The 20,324-nt window shown below is 49.2% G+C and overlaps 1 protein-coding gene across 1 annotated transcript in view; it reads right to left on the bottom strand.

Annotated features, from left to right (window-relative positions):
* Positions 1-20,324, bottom strand: part of AJAP1 (adherens junctions associated protein 1) — a 129,642-nt gene that overhangs the window by 9,910 nt on the left and 99,408 nt on the right. The window contains exons 3-4 of the mRNA XM_086342614.1: positions 2,996-3,083; positions 573-815 (exon numbers count right to left, since the gene is read on the bottom strand). Of these exons, the coding sequence (XP_086198740.1) occupies positions 573-815; positions 2,996-3,083 (331 nt within the window). The remainder of the gene's footprint in view (positions 1-572; positions 816-2,995; positions 3,084-20,324) is intronic.

Below are 20,324 nucleotides of genomic sequence, written 5' to 3'. Positions count from 1 at the left end.
GTACTCACTTAGGAAAAAAAAATAGCTTATTGATATTTTAATCTAATTCCGGATAAACCTTCAGAAGCTGACTCAAGGGTTTCTTAAATATTCCCAGGGATGGTTTTAGAGACATGTCTTCTTTGAGGGATTACATATGACTCATTAAAAAGAGCATTTAATAACCAGGAGTCTGCTTGGTGTTTGATATTTCTGCCAGATCTGCTGCTGACATTTTAGTGATGGGGGTTCACAGATATTGACTGGGGAGGGAGGGACCCATCATGATTTGCTGATATTTTGGAGGCTTGATTGAGACTAAGAGGCTGGTTCTGGGCTCTGAGCTGTCTGCTCAGCCTCCAGAATGTGGGATCCAGGACCAAGCAAGGCAGGTCCATCCACTGGCCAAGTGCAGGGGTCCAGATGTGAACCCTGGCACCTTAGTACTGTGCCTCTTGTCTCATCTCAGCAAATGAGCTGCCTGCATGTGCCCCGATCACATAAAGAGATGAGAAACCTGCCTGACACCAATCCACAGACCCGGCATCCCCAGAAGGGGGCAGCGGCCGACTCTGGCTCGCGCCTGCGCTTACCGGTTCCCATTAAATGTGGACTTGTACTCCCCGGCCGGGTGCAGCGTCTCGTCAGTGTAGACGGGCACGGATGCCCGGACACACTCGTGGGAACACTGGAGGGTCTCGTTGTAGGCCGTGAAGATGTCCAGACTGCTGGGCACCCGGGCAGGCGTGAAGTCTGTCAGGTTCTGGCAACTCTCCTCCTGATGGTTCGTCTTCCGCTGGTGGCTGTTCCTTCGTGGGTTCCCACTCTGCGCGCAGCTGGGGGAGAGAGAGGTCAGGGTGGGGGTCGGAGTCGGGGTGGGGGACTTGCAGGTGCAGAGACCCACCAGCATCTCCCCCCGCGCTGACGCTAAGGAATCTTCACCTCCAGGCATTAATTAGACATCATTTAATAGTAATTCCCAACCTCTTCAGAAAGATCAACCACAAGCAATGGGCTCTTTTTTAAAAATAAAGTAAAATTTGAATGTTAGATGCGGCCGTTATTGCAGGAAGGATTAAGAAGTGAGGAGTGGAGTTGTGTTATCAGGGAGCGGAGGTCTGGTTTGGCCAAGAAATGTCAGCCGGGTGGTAGTACTGACTCAGTTTCCCCAGGAACACCTAGATGGTATGGGAATGATGACCGTGGGGAAGGTTCTGTCCACAGGTTGGGGCGGCCGTAGTTCACGTGGAGTGGACCACGTAATTATCTTTAGGGATAGATAAGACTGGGAACTCTCATCCTCAGCCTCTCCTCTGCCCAGGCTCATAAGCTGGAAATGAAAGCAGACCGTTTGGATCTATGAAGAAGACTGTGTTAGTGCTCGTGGGTACCTGCCTTCGTTCCCTGTCCTTTTGGACCACAGAGGCTTTCAGACACTATGTGGACTGCACACATGGGTCCCACCTCTGTTGACCAAGGAATTTGATAGAGAAAGTGCACAGGGATACTTCCCGGCTCCAGGAGTCACCTCTAGGGCAAGTTCACAAGGATGGAAAGAAGTGTCATGCCCATGAAGGAGGGCAGGGAGGAGGAGATTTGAGGGGTCGTGGTTCTCATTAGCTCATCAGTTCTCCTTTTCTGCCCGCTTCACAGCTCAGAGCCTTTGCAGAGTGAGTGGGCTGCAAGGGGCAGGGGCTCATGAGCCTGTCCCCATATAAATTGTGTTAATTCCCTGCCTCTTCCCAATGAGAGATATCCCAATAGCTGGCAAGGAAGACTGCCCATAAATGAAGGTGAGAAGATGGATGTGAAAGCCAAGGGACTCCCCCCCCCAACCCGGCCCACCAACGTCATGGAACCACTTATTCACCCTGCTGGACTGCCTTCCCCAAAAGACTCTTTGAAGGTCTGCTGAAAACCCCGAAGTGTGGGAAAATCAAGAGGAAGCTTGTTGCCTATTACAGCATCACAGTCTGCCACCTCCTTGGTGGGGATGGGATTTCACCATCAAGACAGCCAGTGGGATCAGACCTGCCGAGCATCCATGCAGTCCAGGGACCTGGAGCCCCTTCTCCAACCAGCCAGCCCTGCCCAAGACATGCTGCTGAGAGCTGACTATTATCTTCACTATCTCCCCCAGAAAACACCCCAGGTCCAGGGTTTGCTGGCCATCAGGAGCTCTAAGACCTCCCTGGGCTGTTCCAGGGTGGTACCTCTCCACACGTTGTCCTCTGTAATCCTAAAGGCTGGCTTTCTCTCTCATTTCCTCAAGTCTCTGTTACCCAGAGGCTCAGGGCACTTCCCTCCCACCAATCTGTGACTTTCTACCAAGGCTGGCAGGGGGATGATTTGCATCCAAGGTGCTTTGGCTTCGATGTTAAGAGGCGCCTCACTAGCTGGAGGAGAGACTACAGGCGGACAGGGGCCCAGGAGGCATGCAGGCAGTGGGGTCAGCTGGCAGCCCCCTGATTCTCCCAGGGGTGTAGCAGGTGTGTACACCCAGCAAGGCCAAGCTCAAAGTAGGCCAATTTCCAGGAGGAAATAGGTGAAGACAGGCTGCCTGGAGCAAAGAAGTAACCTAGTTCAGCAGACACAGAGTGACTGTGAGAGGAAGGTGGGGGACAGCAAGGGGCGGGCAGGGACCCCAGCCAGGCTGCTGGTATGAAATAAGGAAAACCAAACCGAGCTGTGAAGGGGACATTCAGAGGGGCGCTAGGATCTGAGAGATAGGCTTTGGGAACAGGCTACCTGCTGCCTAAGGAATTAAGCCAAGCAGGGAAAGCCACTGGGAGGGCACTGTCAGGGAACAACCCCTCCCAATGGGTGGCCGAGCTGTCCGGGCAAAGGTGAGTGGGTTGAGCAGGGCAGGAGCTGTGTGGCACTCTCCATTCCAGAGAAATGATTCCCTGGGCTGTGATCTGAGATGGTGTTGAGAAGCAAGAAACTCTCTGTGTGTGCTTCCCCAGGGACCCCCACTGACCCCCATTACCCAGCCAGAAGGGCCAAGGGTCCTTACCAGTTTTTTAAGACAAGAGTTGTAATCAGAGCAGCTATGACCATGATGAGGGAGACGGTGATGGTGATGATCTGATGGACGGCCAAACCTGGAAACAGAGAAGGAGGAGGGGGGCCGTGAAACCAGAGGCATGAGATGAAGGGGCCCAGGAAGAGACAGGGAGTAGGGACCTGTCCCATCCACTCAGCCCTGAACACAAGATCCCATCATGTGTTGAGAAGCCCTGCAGGGGGCTCCATGTTGATGGGGCCTCGTGGGACCAGGTCAGGTCAGTTTCTTGCCCACATGCAGGTGCTGCCAGATGCAGGGGGTACCAGGACTGTTTTCACCTGGAGCCAGGGAAGGGAGGCCCCAGCCTGGCCTCTCTCAGGCCCTGAGAAATGACTCAGCCCTTGGGCAGCTGTGGCCGTTGTTGCACCTGCTGACCCCTTCACCTGGCACAGGTAAGCTTTGTCACCCCTCCTTTTTCTCCTCCCAACTTGGGTAAATTCTGTTCCTTGTGTCTGGGCACCAGGGAAGCTGGCCTGCTGGTGGGAGCAGGGTTTGCCTGGACCCAGGAGAAGCCGGGACAGCCCAGGATTTATTGGGAAGGGAAGGAAGAGAGGCAGGTGACACTGTTGTAGATTCAGGCACTTGGGTCACTGGAAAGCATCTTCATCTTCCCAGATTCCTCTCCAAGAAGTTCACTGCCAGATGAGCTTCCAGGAAATAAGAGATCCAGACCGAGCAGGTGATGCTTCCTGAAGTCCCAGAGAAGGATCTGCAGTCTGGTCTCCAGGTCCTGTCTCCTCTTGTGTGTGTTATACACCATGGTGGGAGGAGACAGGGGAAACAGCAGACAGGGACAGAAGGACTGGCCACTCCAGGAGCAGGGTAGCCACAGCCACAAATGAGAGTGGTCTGAACCCCACATGAGGGCCAGGATGGCAGAGGACAGGAATTCTGTCTGTACTGTCCCTCTGTCCATCCACCCCCATCCCCCGCATCACCTTCCATCAAACATAGATGCAGGGGGAGGGAAAAAAGACAGGCTGGCAACACCTCTGATCCCTTCCCATATAACTCATCTTTACATCCTTCCGGGGACACTAGGGTTGAATCCTCTGGTCAGTGAGGTCCACCTGGAAGGTCCAGGACTCTGGTCCTGCTCTTTTCCCATCAGCAAGAACCACACCTGAGGAGCTGGGGGCTAACAGCCATAAGGGGCTCTGCAGAGACCCCTGCAGGTGGCAGCACCCTGCCCCTGGGAGTGCTGACTCTGCCATTCTTTCATCTCTGCCACTTGAGTATCTGTCTCTCTCCTCTTCTGATGTTCAGGTGCAGAGGCCCACCCATCACACCTGAGGACCTTGCCAATCCTGGGGTGAGGACACAGCATGTGTGTGGTCCAGCGTGGAGCATCTCACAGATGTAACACTTTTTTTTGGCGGCCTCTGAAGGACACAGTCTCACAAACAGATGTTACGTCTCCACTGAATATGATCTTCGTGGGGGGAATTGCTAATAAATGATTCAAAGCTGGCATGACCAGAAAACAAGCTCTTCCTGGCTGCCTCTCTTTCGGGCTATTTCTGTTTGTCCCGAGGAATCCCCTTCCTGAGCCCACAGAATAAGCAACACTTGGAAAACCGAAGATGTCATGGGCCTCCCTTCCTCTTTCTTTTAGCCACTGATTCAAGAATCACCTATTGAGTACCTACTGTATGCCAAGCAGGGCCAGTTTTGACTTACTCAGTCATGGTTCCTGCCCTCAGGAACAGCTGCTGTGGTGCCCATTTTTAAAAGTGGCAGTGTTCACTGCTGGTTCTGACCAGTGGCTTCCCATACACCTGTGCCCAACACGTGACATGTACTGTAAAGCTCTGAGCCAGTTTGCCTTCCTCTGGGTCTGCCAGATCAGCCTGACAATGGGGTTGAAAGCTACATATGCCAGTAAGGGACCACTCTTAATCTTACCACCAGTCTCAGTAATCTCTATATGTTCACCAGCTTCTTCCCTGAGACCCAACTCAGACTTCGTTGGAAGAGGGAGGTTGACATGAATGTCTGTTTTAATGGATGATCAGGGAAGATGGCTGTCCATCTTCCCTCACCCTCCATCTACACAATCCTTCTGATTCAGTCAAGAGACTGAATCAGGATGCTGTCGTGAAGAGTATGAGCTCATCCTGCGTCTGTGCTTCTTGTGAGAAGGAGGCTGATGATGGCGATGATGACTGACGGTACTGATGTTGATGATGGTGACTATGACGGTACTGATGTTGATGGTGACAATGATGGTACTGATGTTGATGATGGTGATGGTGACTATGACGGTACTGATGTTGAAGATGGTGATGGTGACCATGATGGTACTGACGTTGATGATGGCGATGGTGACTATGACGGTACTGATGTTGAAGATGGTGATGGTGACTATGATGGTACTGATGTTGAAGATGGTGATGGTGACTGACGGTACTGATGTCGATGATGGTGACTATGACGGTACTAATGTCGATGGTTACTATGATGGTACTGATGTTGATGATAGTGATGATGATGAAGGTGATTGTGCTGTTGCTGACAGTGACATTGATGGAAATGGTAATGGTGGTGATGATAATGGTGATGGTCATTGTGGTGTTGCTGTTGGTGATGGTGATTTGATGACAGAAATGGTGATGGTGGTGGTGATGATGACAGTATAGTGGTGATGATGGTAATATGATGCTGGTGATGATGATTGCAGTGATGGTGATGGTGGTGATGATGCAAGTCGTGATGATGGTGATGTGATGGTGATAGTGGTAATGATGATGTTCCTGCTATTGCTGATGGTGATTTGATGGTGGAAATGATGATGGTGATAATGATGGTGATGACGTAATTGATGATGATGGTATAGTGGTGATGATGGTAATATGATGCTGGTGATGCTGGTGGTAGTGATGATATGGTGATACTGATGGTGATAATGACGGTGATGGTGATTATAATGATGTTGATCACAATGACGGTGATCACAGGCATCTTCAAGTATTAGAAATTGTCAGGTGTATATTATCTCATTTATTCTTTGCAACAACACTCAAAGGTGCATACTGTCATAATAAAAATGGAAGTGAAAATCATCTGGACAAGTTTGCTTAAATTCCTTGGATCACATAGAACCTGATGGCTCCTAAACCCATACTAAGATTGTAGTATTATAGGATTTGATCTCAAACTTTATTTATTTCTGTTTGGGCTTTGATCTGGGGTCCTTGCATCTTCCAAGACAGAGGCTGGCACCACTACCCTTTATATTCCTGGGGAGAATAATCTGCTAAATTATGGATGCTGGTGTTTAAAAGCCTCATCATCTCTTCCATGGATAGATCTCTTAAAGGGTGCTCTGGAACCATGTCAAGAGCCTCTCAGCCATCTTGGCAGGTCATACTCCCAAGTCCACGGCAATAACTGAACCATTGTTTCTTGAGCTAAACCTGCCATCTTCTTGGGTAGGAGCATTCAACATCTATGGAGTATAAAAGAGCACACTGAATGGGAGTGAGCCAAAAGTAGTAGGGATTGGTTCAACTTCAGGCCAAGCCCAGCTAGAGGCACTGAGAGCTCCCTTACAAGAGCAGAACACTTTGTGGCCCATGCCCCAATGTCTGCAGAGCCAAAGAGGCCCAGGCCACCACTGGACTTGGACCCCATATACCAAGGGAATTCTTCTGTTGGGTTGAACATCTGCAGTGACCAAAGTCGTTGGAAGGGAAGAGCTCAATGACCAGCTGCATCTTAGATGTTTAATTCCCTCCCACTCCCTCTGTGACTAAGGATGGGGAAAAAAGCATTCATTCTCTTCATCTGGTGAATGGAAGAAACTGATGATGAGAGGGGGAAACAGCTGGCTCATGGAATACCCTCATTGATGACAGGAAGACCAGAAGCCCAGCCCTTTGCCTAAGGTTCTCATGAGTCTTTGAGCCACTGAAGAAAAAACCCAATCTTCATCAACTTTATATCCACCCCACTCCCAACCATGCACAAATTGCCTGGCACAGAACCTTGCAACAGCACTGTGGGACATATTATGACATTGATAACTGAAGAGTAGAGAACAAAAAGCCAGGGGAACCGGGAGAAAGTTAATGACATAATTCTAATGTTTGCCTTGTTCTAAAGGACCCTTTCCTGCCTTCTGTGTGAAATTTCTCCACAGGACTTGCCAAGTTAAAATTTGGAAAATATGATATGTGGGTTAATAACCAGCCAGGATCATCTGAGTGGAAGTACAACAATAATATCACAGCCATGCTCTTTGGAAAGACTTCTCTATGCCTGTCTTCACACCCATGATCAATTTAATCCACTGCCGATCCTGCAGAGCCCGGGTGTAGGCAGTTTGCTACTCTGGAAAAATCAAACGTCAAGCTCCAAATGAACAAATCTGTAACCACATTCTTGGGAATAAAAGTAATTAGAGGCAAACTCCTTACTGCTCCTCATATATTTCATTTGCAAAGCAAACAGCCTTGTGCTTCCATGCCTGGCCGGTGGGTTGTGATGGGTCACTAGGTTCAGGCATAAGGGACTGATGACTACAAGACGACCCTACAGTCAGGATGGTTGACAAGGACCAGGCCTTTTGACACGTAGTGAGAATATTTGTAGGAAGCAGATTAGAAGATGTAAACCCAGTAAGGATGTCTCATCTTTTCTTCTCTTTGAGAGGTCACTCCTAAAAGGATGATAGAACTTCTCATGAGAAGCTGGGTAGTGTTTCAAGCATCTGTCTTATCATTCAGGTTCCCCAAATGGCATGAGTTGTTTCCTCATCCATGTAAGTCACTTAAGTCTGCACAGATCCTGGGTAGGCAAAGTTTGACAGGAGGAGCCAGATGATAAATACTTTAGGTTTGGCAGGTAGCATGATCTCTGTTGCAACTTCTCAACCCAGCTGTGGATGATATGCAACCAGTGGGCATGGCTGTGTGCCAATAAAACTTTATTTACAAAAACATACAACTGATTTAGGTGAATAGCTGAAGGTGATGTGGCTTATCAGTTAAGAAATATACAATCGGTTTTGAATGGTTGCTTAAAGCTGGGACTCAAACTGCAAACTTCTGGTATTATATAACCTGCCTGCTCTATCATCAAAGATCTGGAGTCTTCTGAGACCTTCACTGTGTCAAGGTGATTTTAAAGACAGTCAAGCATCTGTCTTAAAACTACCAGCAGTGGACAGCTTCACCCTACTGGATACGTTCATGCAAAGCTGGCTTGAGAACAGATCACTCTGTGACACTCAGTTAAACAGGATTCTCAATTTTTGGAGACTGAAGATCAAGGAGAATCTTACCAGTTGAATCAATATCCCTCAAGAATATTTCAGGCATGTGTCTATCTCAATTTTTCCTTTAGGGTTGATAAGAAGCTTCATTGTGTGAATGATAATAAGGACCTATGTTATATAGAACAGGGAACTCTGCTCAGTGCTCTGTAATGGCCTATATGGGAAAAGAATCTAGAAAGGGGTGGATATATGTATATCAGTAACTCATTCCCAAGTGGTTCAGTGGTAAAAATCCACCTGCCAAGCAGGAGATGTAGGTTCAATCCCTGGGTTGGGAAGATCCTTGGAGAAGGAAATGGCTACCTACTCCAGTATTCTTGCCTGGGAAATTCCATGGACAGGAGAGCCTGGAGGGCTACAGTCCATGGGGTCACAAAGAGACATGACTGAGCAACTAAAAACAAACAACATAACTGATTCACTTGGCTGTACAACAAAAACTAATACAACACTCTAAATCAACTATACTCCAATAAAAAAAAAGCTCGGGGAGGGGTGCTTCCCTGGTGGCTCAGCAGTAAAAGAATCTGCCTGAAATGCAGGAGATGAAGGTTTGATCCCTGGGTGGCGAAGATCCCCTAGAGGTGGAAATGGCAACCCACTCCAATATTCTTGCCTGGGAAATCACATGGACAAAAGAGCCCAGAGAGCTGCAGACCATGGGGATCCAAAGAGTCAGACAGGACTTAGAGACTACAGCAAGAGCCAATAAAAATTAATTTTTAAAAATAAAAGAATGTTCAGAGCATAGAATCCTTGCATTGGGAGAGATCTGACCCCTGGGTCTGTGGACAGGGTTTTCACTGCCACAAATGGGACTGTTCTTAGGGAAGCATTCACCCAACTTTTCTCCTCTCTGAATAATTTCTCTCAACACTCCCATCTTCAATGATGTTCCCTCTGGTCAGGTCTCTGGTACTCATTACATAATGCAAAAGCAGCAACATCTATGCCATAAACCTTACTGACCCTGAGCAAGGCCAGCTGTTGGGTGGGCTGTGATTGGGTTGACAAGGATGTCACCTTAAGAGAACATACACTCTATACCCTCAAGAAAGGGGGGAAAAGACAACTTACTTTCTCCTCTCCACCTTCCAAGGTCAATCTTGAATCTATCTTCAAACTCTGCCATTCAGACATGGTCCCAGTACGCACAGCAAGCTGTGTGGGGAATCTCGCTTCCTCTTCCTGACAGGTGTGATTGTTCCTGCTAATTTAGGGGCTCTTTCTGCTCCTGGTAATTGCCACTGTATACTAATGTGCTAGGAATCAGCTGCCATCCGGATAATGAAAAATTATACCCGGAATAATGGATGGCGACAGATGGATTACCAAGCGCTGCATCAATCAATAGGGCTTTTATGGATATATTTGTGGTGGTTTGTAATAAGATCAGGTCCTGAAGATTGATAGGGAAATTGGTAATCCATCTCTGGGTCTGGGTGAGTTTCTTATTAAATGCAGCTGAATCAACTGTCCATGGCAGGAACCAGCCCTTCCAGGACCTCCCTTCCAGACATGAAGGGGCAGTGGGGCTCACCTGTGGGTATCTGAAGCAGGAAAAAGGGCCCCATAATTGAGGAAAAGGACAGCATTTCTGGGTTTACACCAGCTCATTTCCAAAGCAGGGCTCTCATGCACCCACATTATGGGAACAAAGACTCAGTGACAAATGGATCCAAGGATGTCTGCCTCCAGGGGTTGGACAGGTGACTGTGGTACCCAATTCCACCACAAAGAGACCATTCCTTTTCCACAAACACCACAAAGCACTGAACACACAGGACATCTTTGACAAATGGTTTCTGGCAACACCACAGAAATTACAGCATCCACGGGATGACAGGTGAGAGGCCAGCCTCACTTTCTTGAGGAACTGTAACCACGAGGAGGTTGAGGCTTTTTCTGAGGCAATTGGCCACCTGGAGGGGAGCAGGCTGTTGAGAGTAAGTGCACCTTCTACAACTGGGGTGTTCACAGAAAAATCTACCTGCTTTGTTGTGGAGACACAAAGGCACATCATTTCGTAACTGACCCGGAAGGAGTGAGTGATAAGAGAGGTTTAGAGACAAGACTGTTGAGATGACGTGTCCACCCATCCAAAGTCCCTCCAGCCTGGGGCAGGATGTCAGTGGAGAGCACAGAGGCTCACCCAGGAAACGGCTGTGCCGACACCTCGAGGAATCACCCCAAAGGACCTCAGAGCCTGACTGCAGCAGTGGTCCTGGGCCGGGAACATCAGGCTGGATCAGGAGACGCAGGGGACATGTGTGGTCCCACCAACATCTAGAGGGTAGACACCAAAGATGCAGGAAGAGATGCAGATGTAGAGAATGGACATATGGACACCACAGGGGGAAGGGGTGGGACAAATTGGGAGAGTAGCACTGATGTATATACACTGTGCATGCATACTCAGTTGCTTCAATCATGTCCGACTCTTTGCAACCCTATGGACTGTAGCCCGCCAGGCTCCTCTGTCCACGGGATTTCCCAGGCAAGAATATTGGAGTAAGCTGCCATTTCTTCCTCCAGGGGATCTTCCTGATTCAGGGATCAAATCGGCGTCTCCTGCAGCTCCTGCAATGTGGTAGATTCTTTACCACTGAGCCCTTGGAGGAGCCCATATATACACTAACATGTGTAAAATAGGTAGCTAGTAGGAAGTTGCTGTGCAGCACAGGAAGCTCAGCTCAGTGCTCTTTGATGACCTAGAGAGGTGGGGTGTGGGGGGTGGGGTGGAGGTTCAGGAGGGAGAAGATATATGTATACATATAGCTGATTCACTTCATTGTACAGAAGAAGGCAACACAACATTGTAATAACAATAATCCTCCAATAAAAACAACAGTAACAACAAACCCAGAAGCCAGCAGACATCCAATAATGCACAGGATAGCCTCATGAGAAAGAAAGACCTGGACCCAAATGTCAACTGTGCTGAGGCTGTCTGCAAGGAGAAATGGGTGAACAAGACACAGGCGTCCACCTCTCAAACCCCCAGCAGACTATCTGAACCGACTCCTGGGAACATCATCACTGAGGCATCACACAGCTAGTGGGTAACAAATGTCCCAAGATGACACCCTCTGGGGCTGCAACATGAGAAATGTGGTCCTTCCCCATCAAGTCTCTTCATCCCCTAGTCTTGTCCCCATGCAGAGCAGAGATAGGACTGGCAGCGAGGGTACAGGACTGATGTGGGGTGCTGCAGAGCCAATCCACCCAGTGATCATGCTGGTGGTGCTACCACCCGTGCTTCTCAGTGAATGAGTTCCTGTGCAGCTCAGCACCCCCTCCCCTGCAGAAGTGGGCACAAAGATGCTCCCCATTTCCATGGGGACATAGCACAGAGCAGCCTTGGAGGTCCCCAAGGCCACTCTCAGATTCAATAACTCCCTATAAGGACCCACAGCATTGAGCAAAGCTATTAAACTCCAGTTACAGTTTATGACAGCTCAATGCTACAGGTTAAAATCAGCAATAGGAAGAGTGTGGGAGAGACCAGTGGGCTCCAACCATTCTGCCAATGGAGGTGTGGACAGCATGATGCCTCCTAGTGACCACGGTGACAACATGCACGGGGTATGCTCAGCCACTGAAGCTCCTCCAAGCCAGAGTGTCCAGTCCTGGTTGGGGCTTGGTCATGTCTACAAAGCTGACCTCCCATGTGGCTGGATGTGGTCTCCAGCCCATGCAGAGGTCAAGCTGACATAGTAACCTACAGTCCCAGCCTAAATCACCTTGTTAGCATAGGTTATATGCCCAGTTCAAGACCCCATAAACAAAGACCTTCATATCAGGCAGCACACTCCTGGAGTCAGGGGTGACCTCCCAGGAGGTGGGACCAAGAGCTTTCCTTTCAGCAAGCTTAACTCTTTTTGCACATGTAGCAGAGACTCAGCAAACACGGGACTCAGACCCAAGCAGGCTTGTTCTCGGCCTGCACTGTTAGCTGGTGCCCTGCACAGCCCGCTGGAGAATGGCAGTCCTTTCTCTACACGGGATGGTCAGTGGCTGTGGATACATAGTCCTGGGATGACACCCACTCTGCAGTCCAGAGTCTTCAAAAGGGACTTGACCTTGAATGATATCCCCTGACACTGGGCTCAACTAAAGCTATTCCATCCACATTGTCCATATCTGGGAGCAAGTTTCTCACTTGAGAACTTCCTTCACTTTTGGACTTGATAGAGAACCCAGTGCCGCAGATGGGGAAACAGAGGGAGCCTGGACCCTAACACGGTCACACGGATGTCAGATCCAGACCCCAGAGAACACATCTGGCCACCTTCACTCTTCTCAGCACTGTCTTCTCAGCCAGGTCTCAGTTCAGTCCCTTCTCAGTCCGAGGGCCAGCTCTGCCCATCCTGACCTGGGATCCATGCAAGAGTTGGGTGTGGGGCACAGTGAGTTTCAGAAGACCCCAATCACGGGCAGCAGTGTTTGCTCCAGGTTATGGGGTTGGCTTGTCTCCCTCAAGTGCAGATGTTGAAGTCCTGACTCCCTCACCTCCCTAGAATATGGCCTTGTTTGCAAACAGGGTCCTTGGAGATGCAGTTAGTTAGTGATTTCTTCACACTGGAGTCAGGTGGCCCCTACTCCCCTGTGACTAGTGTCCTTAGAAACAGGGGGCATGTGGACACACACACAGGGGGCAGACTGCAGTGATGCTACCAAGAGCCAGGGATCTGCTCGGAGCCAGGAGGGAGCCTGGAAGGGAGCCCATAATGGATGCTACAGTGGTTCTGGGAGAGCCGGTGATGGATGCTTCTGTGGCGCCTTCAGAGGCAGCACAGTCACGCAGACACTGGCCTCGACTTCTGGCCTGCAGAGTACTGAGAGGATAGAATCTGCTGTGTGAGCCTCCCCCTCCCCCAAATCTGTGGGTCTCTGTCATGGAGACCCCAGGAATCGACCGCACCTTCTGACCTTTGTGACACTCAGGCAAACTGGGGAGGGAGGTGTCAGTAGGCTCAAGAAATCCAGAGCCCTCACCCTATGATCCATTTCACAGATGACTTCAAAGCCATGGTCTCAATCTCTTTTTTGCCTCCCCTGCTCCATGCCTTTCAGTCAGTCCCCTGACAGGGTCATCACAAAGGGAGGGGACCATGTGCCCAAAGCTGTGATCATTTTTTTTTAATGTTTTCTACTTTATTTATTTTTAAAGATCTATTTTTATTTATTTTGTTTACTTTTCATGCCACATGACACTTTGGATCTTAAGTTTCCTGACAAGGACTTGAACCCATGCCCCCCCCACCAACACACACACACATCGAGAGTGCAAGGTCTTAACCACTGGACCACCGGGGAGGTTCCCAAGCCCACATCTTAACCACACACTTCACCAGTCCCATGACAGCCAACAGGGGACCGGTGACGTGGTCTCTCTGTATTGGGTTGAATAGTGTCCCCCTAGAACTCATGTCCCCCAGAACCTCAGAATATGACCTTATTTGGAAATCGGGTCTTTACAGATTTAATGAATTACATAAGGATCTGGAGATGACGTTACCCTAGATTCAGGGCAGTCCCTCAACGCAGTGGCTGGTGTCCTTACAAGACACACAAGAGAAGAGGACACAGAACAAGGGAGAAACACATGTGAAGACAGGGGCAAGGGAAGGAGGGATGTGGCCAAGGAGCTGCAGCCACCAGGAGCTGGAGCAGATGAGCAGCATCCTCCCCAGAGCTGTGGAAGGAGCAGGGCCCTTCAGACACTGGTTCCTAACCTCCAGGCTATTGAGAACACCTTTCTGTTACTTTATGCCCCAGCCTGTGCCGCAGGACACAGATACCCTGGTTTTGCCGCAGTTTCCTCATTTACAAAAAGAGGCAGGAGGAAATGGTGTTTCCCCAGTGGCTCAGCAGTAAAGAAGCCACCTGCAAAGCAGGAACTGCAGGAGACGCAGGTTCGATCCCTGGGTCAGAAAGATCCCCTGGAGGAGGGCATGGCAACCCACTCCGGTATTCTTGTCTGGAGAATCCCATGAACAGAGGAGCCTGGTGGGCTACAGTCCATGGAGTTGCAAAAGAGTTGGACATAACTGAGTAAGTGATCACAGGAGGAAGGTTTATTCAGGGGATGTAGGCAGTCTTTACACTTCTCTGCTGGCTCAGACAGTAAAGAATTTGCCTGTAATGCGGGTGACCAGGGTTCGATCCCTGGGTTGGAAGATCCCCTGGAGGAGGACACGGCAACCCACACCAGTATTCCTGCCTGGAGAATCCCCATGGACAGAAGAGCCTGGTAGGCTACAGTCCGTGGGTTTGCAAAGAGTTGGACACAACTAAGAGACTAAGCACAGCACACAGTACACAGGCAGTCTTTAGTTGCTGTCTCCTTAAGGGCAGCTGTCTTTCCTGGCAACAGTGAGGCTGGTCTTCCTTCCACCCTGGAAACGAATTCCTTCCAGAGAGGGACTCAGCTGGCCTGCTGAGGGGCTGAGATCCTGTGCCCCTGCTCCTGGGGTCCCTGATACCACACTAGCACAACAAAGCCTTAGGGCAGAGGTCAGAAAACTGGGACACATCTGGCCCACTGCCTGACATCGTAAATAAATTTTATTGGCACAAGGCCATGTCCATTCATTTAAATATTGTCTAGGGCTGCCTTTATGCTACAATGGTGGAGTTGAGCAGTGTGGCTGAAATCCTAAAATACTTTCTATGTGCCCCCAGGGGACAGCTGAAATCCCAGAGTGGGCACCACGGTGCATGTGGCATGACTGGGGTGGGAAGCAGTGAACAGCTGGGGAAAGCAAGGGGTGACCCTGTACACCCTTTTCTCACGTGTCTCTCCTGCTGCATGACCACACGGGTTGGAGGGTTGAGCCATAGGGTCTCTACTTTCAGAGGGTTTTGAACTGGATTCAACGGATATGCACATGGGTTGCCCACGGAAGCCAGGGCCTATCCACCTGGCCACTCGACCAAATTTTGATTCAGTGAGCAGCAGTGACCAGAATGTTGTCATTGCTGGTCCAGGGAATATGCCCCCAGCCTGGGGCCCTGGACAGCCAGACACAGGGGTCAGATTCACTCATTCACGGGCAGGATCATTTCCCACAGAAAAGCCAGTCCCTAGGGAGATACAAACTGTGGGAATTCTTAAAGAGATGGGAATACCATATCATCTTACTTGCCTCCTGAGAAATCTGTATGCAGGTCAAGAAGCAACAGATAAAACAAGACATGGAGAAACGGACTGGTTCAAAATTGGGAAAAGTGTACATCAAGGCTGTACATTGTCACCCTGCTTATTTAACTTCTATGCAGAGTACATCAAGGGAAATGCCAGGCTGGATGAAGCAAAAGCTGGAATAAAGATTGCTGGGTGAAATATCAATAACCTCAGATATGTAGATGATGCCACTTTAATGGCAGAAAGAGAAGAGAAACTAAAAAACCTCTTGATCAGGGTGAAAGAGGAGTGAAAAGCCTGCTTAAAACTCAACATTCAAAAAACTAAGATCATGGCATCCGGTCCCATCACTTCATGGCAAATAGGGAAAATGTGGAAATAGTGACAGATTTTATTTTCTTGGGCTCCCAAATCACTGCAGACAGTGACTGCAGCCAAGAAATTAAAAGATGCTTGCTCCTTGGAAGAAAAGCTATGACAAACCTAGATAGCATATTAAAAAGCAGAGACATCATTTTGCTGACAAAGGTAGGTATAGTCAAAGTTATGGTTTTTCCAGCAGTCACATATGGATTTGAGAGTTGGATCATATAGAAGACTGAGTGATGAAGAACTGATGTTTTTGAACTGTTATGTTGGAGAAGACTCTTGAGAGACCTTTAGATTGCAAAGGAGATCAAACCAATCAATCCTAAAGGAAATCAACCCTGAATAATTCATTGGAAGGGGTGGTGCTAAAGCTGACGCTCCAATGGCCATCTGATGTGAAGAGCCAGCTCACTGGAAAGGCCCCTAGTGCTGAGAAAGATTGAGAGCAGGAGAAGTGGGCAACAGAGGTTGGATGGTTGGATGGCGTCACTGATCCAATGGACATTAGTTTGAGCAAACTCTCGGAGATAATGGAGGACAGGAAGCCAGGTGTTCTGCAGTCCATGGAGTTGCAAAGAGTCGGACATGACTTAGCAACTGAACAACAACAAAGGGAGAGGCAAAACACACAGCTGGGATGGAGTCGGAGACTTCCAGGCAGTGTGCACACTGGGGATTCTCAAGAGTGTCACTGTCCCCTCCTCTCCCATGCTGTTCCCTAATCCCCTCCAGAACCTGTGGACTCACAACATATACACATGCACAAGCACACAAGGCATTCTGTGGATACACACACACACACACACACACACGCACACACTCACGCATGCTGAATTTACTGCTCGTCTCATTGATGAACAGAAGCAGCTGACATTCAGCTTTGAGCTCAGTAGCCAACATGGAAATGACCCATTTCCTTCACTGAACTCCCAACCGCGTTAGAATATTCCAACAAAGGATGGTAGGCTGGGATGGGGTGTAGGTGGGCAGCCAGTATTGCCTAATGCTAAGGAAGGGTGAGGGGCTGGGGAGGGACACACACTAGGCGCCCATCAGCCAGCACTGCTGAGAGCACACTGCGCAGCAGGAGCTCTGGGTCCCACGTGTCAGCTGCAAAGTCTGTGACCGGATTACTCACCAGCGGAACCAGCACCCACCATCAGGATGGGGTCTATATTTAGCCCATAAAACAGTGAATGGCTCAAACCTCCAGGCAAACAGTGAGGCCTGCCTGCCTCTCCTCTCAGAACCATCCTCACAGGGTCACCTGCACATTCCTGTTCTGTAGACCATGTGCCTGGAACTCCCAGGGGTCCAGAATAGGTGGTGGCACACAGTAGGTGTGCAGAGAACAGTAGTTCCCATCCCAGTAGGTGATCATGACCAGGCAGAGGCTCAGGCCACCTTCCTGGCACAGGACAGGGCTGGGCGTGGCCCAGAGCAGACTCACAGTGTAGCACATTCCCAGTGAACAGAAGGATGTGAGAGTTGGTCTGTAAAGAAGGCTCAGTGCCAAAGAACTGATGTTTTCCAATTGTGGTGCTAGAGAAGACTCCTGAGAGTCCCTTGGACAGCAAAGAAATCAAAACAGTCAATCCTAAAGGAAGTCAAACCTAAATATTCATTGGATGGACTGATGCTGAAGTTTCAATACTTCGGCCACCTAAATCAAACAGCCAACTCATTGGAAAAGACCCCGATACTGGGAAAGATTGAGGGCAGGAGGAGAAGGGGATGACAGAGGATGGTATGGTTGGATGGCATCACTGACCCAATGGACACGTCAGTCAGTCAGTTAAGTCACTCAGTTGTGAGTGACTGAGACTCTTTGAGACCCCATGAACCACAGCACCCCAGGCCTCCCTGTCCATCACCAACTCTCGGAGTCCAACCAAACCTATGTCCGTTGTGTCAGTGATGCCATCCAACCATCTCATCCTCTGTCGTCCCCTTATCATCCTGCCTTCAATCTTTCCCAGCATCAGGGTCTTTTCAAATGAGTCAGCTCTCCACATCAGGTGGCCAAAGTATTGGAGTTTCAGCTTCAACACCAGTCCCTCCAATGAACATCCAGGACTGATCTCCTTTGGGATGGACTGGTTGGATCTCCTTGTAGTCCAAGGGACTCTCAAGAGTCTTCTCCAACACCACAGTTCAAAAGCATCAATTTTTCGGTGCTCAGCTTTCTTTATAGTCCAACTCTCACATCCATACATGACCACAGGAAAAACCATAGCCTTGACTAGACAGACCTTAGTTGGCAAAGTAATGTCTCTGCTTTTTAATGTGTTGTCTAGGTTTGTCATAACTTTCCTTCCAAGGAGCAAGCATCTTTTAATTTCATGGCTGCAATCACCATCTGCAGTGATTTTGGAGCCCAGAAAATTAAAGTCAGCCACTGTTTCCACTGTTTCCCCATCTTTTCCCATGAAGTGATTGGACCAGATGCCATGATCTTAGTTTTCTGAATGTTGAGCTTTAAGCCAACTTTTTCACTCTCCTCTTTCACTTTCATCAAGAGGCTCTTTAGTTCTTCTTCACATTCTGCCATAAGGGTGGTGACATCTGCATATCTGAGGTTATTGATATTTCTCCCAGCAATCTTGACTCCAGCTTGTGCTTCTTCCAGCCAAGTGTTTCTCATGATGTACTCTGCATATAAGTTAAATAAGCATGACATGGACATGAGTTTGACCAAACTCAAGGAGATGGTGAAGAAGAGGGAAGCCTGGCGTGTTGCTAAAGGTCGGACACAACTTAGCAATTGAACAACAACAATAGACAGAAGGACCAGTGCTGCATCCATTTCAGAAAGCCCCAGGGAGTGGGGAAAGGTGGAGGATGGATAAATTAGGAGCTTAGGATTAACATATACACAGAACTATATATAAAATAGATAAACAGCAAGGACCTACAGTACAGCATGGAGAATTGTACTCAATATCTTATAATAAGCTATAAGGGAAAAGAATCTGAAAAAGAACATATATGCATATATGTATAACTGAATCACTCTGCTGTACACCTGAAACTAACACATTGCCAATTAACTACACTCCAACAGAAGAAAGAAAGCAAGCTCATGTTCCTATGCAAGTCCAGTCCCAGAGGCCTCAGTTCCACTGATCTTTTGAGACTCTTTTAAAATTCCCCACGCCCTTGACACCTCTCCAAATCAGACAGACAGGAGCCCAGACTGTGGGGCATTTACCTCCCTGTTGCATGTGCCCTCGTCCTCTTCCTACTGTTAGTGACATTTCAGCATGGTGACCATGACCCAGGACAGACATGGCTGTCCAGTGGCTCATCAGAGAGGAGCAGACCTGATGATGACTCCACAGTCAACAAGCAGAGACCAGGTGGAGGGCAGACTGAGTAGGTCTCAGATGCCGGTCAAGCAGTGGAGGGGCTTCAGCATCCTAGCCAGAATACCCCTTGCTGGTCAGTGTGTCACAGATAAAGACAATCATGGGACGGTGACAGATGTAATAATGTTAATAACCCAGCAAGACCCCGAGGCCAGGAAAGATTGAATATAGGAGGAGAAATGGATGACAGAGGATGAGATGGTTGGATTGCATCACCAACTCAGTGGACATGAGTTTGAACAAACTCCAGCAGAAAATTGTTTTTACCTCCACCTAGCACCCCATACAAAGTAGGTGCAGCCACTGCTCCTCCTTGGGGTCTCAGGAGGAAGAAAGCTTGTCTGAGATGCAGTTCTGAGAACATGATTTCAGATGGGAGCTGCCCGCTGACTGCTGCATCTTTGGGAGTCATTCATGAGAATGCCTTCTGGACTCAGGATGTCTTGAGGGGGTGCGGGGTGGGGGGCATGCTCTCATTTCACAGAAGCATGTGAAGTGCTCTTTGATGAGGTCGGGTGGAGCCATGACTGTGCTTTCCCGGCAGGACCTCAAACGGCTACCATACCATTTCCCTGGTCCCCGTGCAGACTTGAGAGCCCCCAGCAAGACCAGATGAAAATGGATACCTCCTTTACAGAAGTGCCCTGATGAACAGGAAAGTGTCACGTGTCCTGTCAGCAGCTGTTTATTGAGGACCTACTGTATGCAGGCACCAGGCTGGACACTAAAGCTGCAGTTGGGGACCTAGGGGGCAGGTGCCATCAAAAACGCTCAAAAATAACTGTGCATTGTCTCTGTGACAAAGGCTCCAATGACAAGAGGTACTGAGAAGGCCTGTCATGAGCCAATCTAGGAAGGCAGGGAAAGGATCCCTGAGACCCTCAGACTAGCCCTCTGGTGTAATGTCACCATGGTGACCCCTAGTGTTCCCCCTCTCTCCCTCCCTCCATCCTTGGCACTTGGAGTGCTCCTGCCATCCCCACCCCCAGTACGGTGACCTGCCCTGGCTCTCATCTCTGGGCTGGGCCAGTGATGCAGCAGAGGCTGGACATGGGCTTGTGTGTGAGGTTGGCTCTTTTGCATGTTGCTGTTGCTGTGGAAACATACCCAGGC

Source organism: Bos grunniens, chromosome 16 (genome assembly GCF_055505025.1).
Source record: "Bos grunniens cultivar Pamir isolate PY7600 chromosome 16, Bosgru_T2T1.0, whole genome shotgun sequence".
In the NCBI taxonomy this organism is placed as follows: Eukaryota; Metazoa; Chordata; class Mammalia; order Artiodactyla; family Bovidae; genus Bos; species Bos grunniens.
This window is presented reverse-complemented; position numbering and strand designations above follow the sequence as displayed.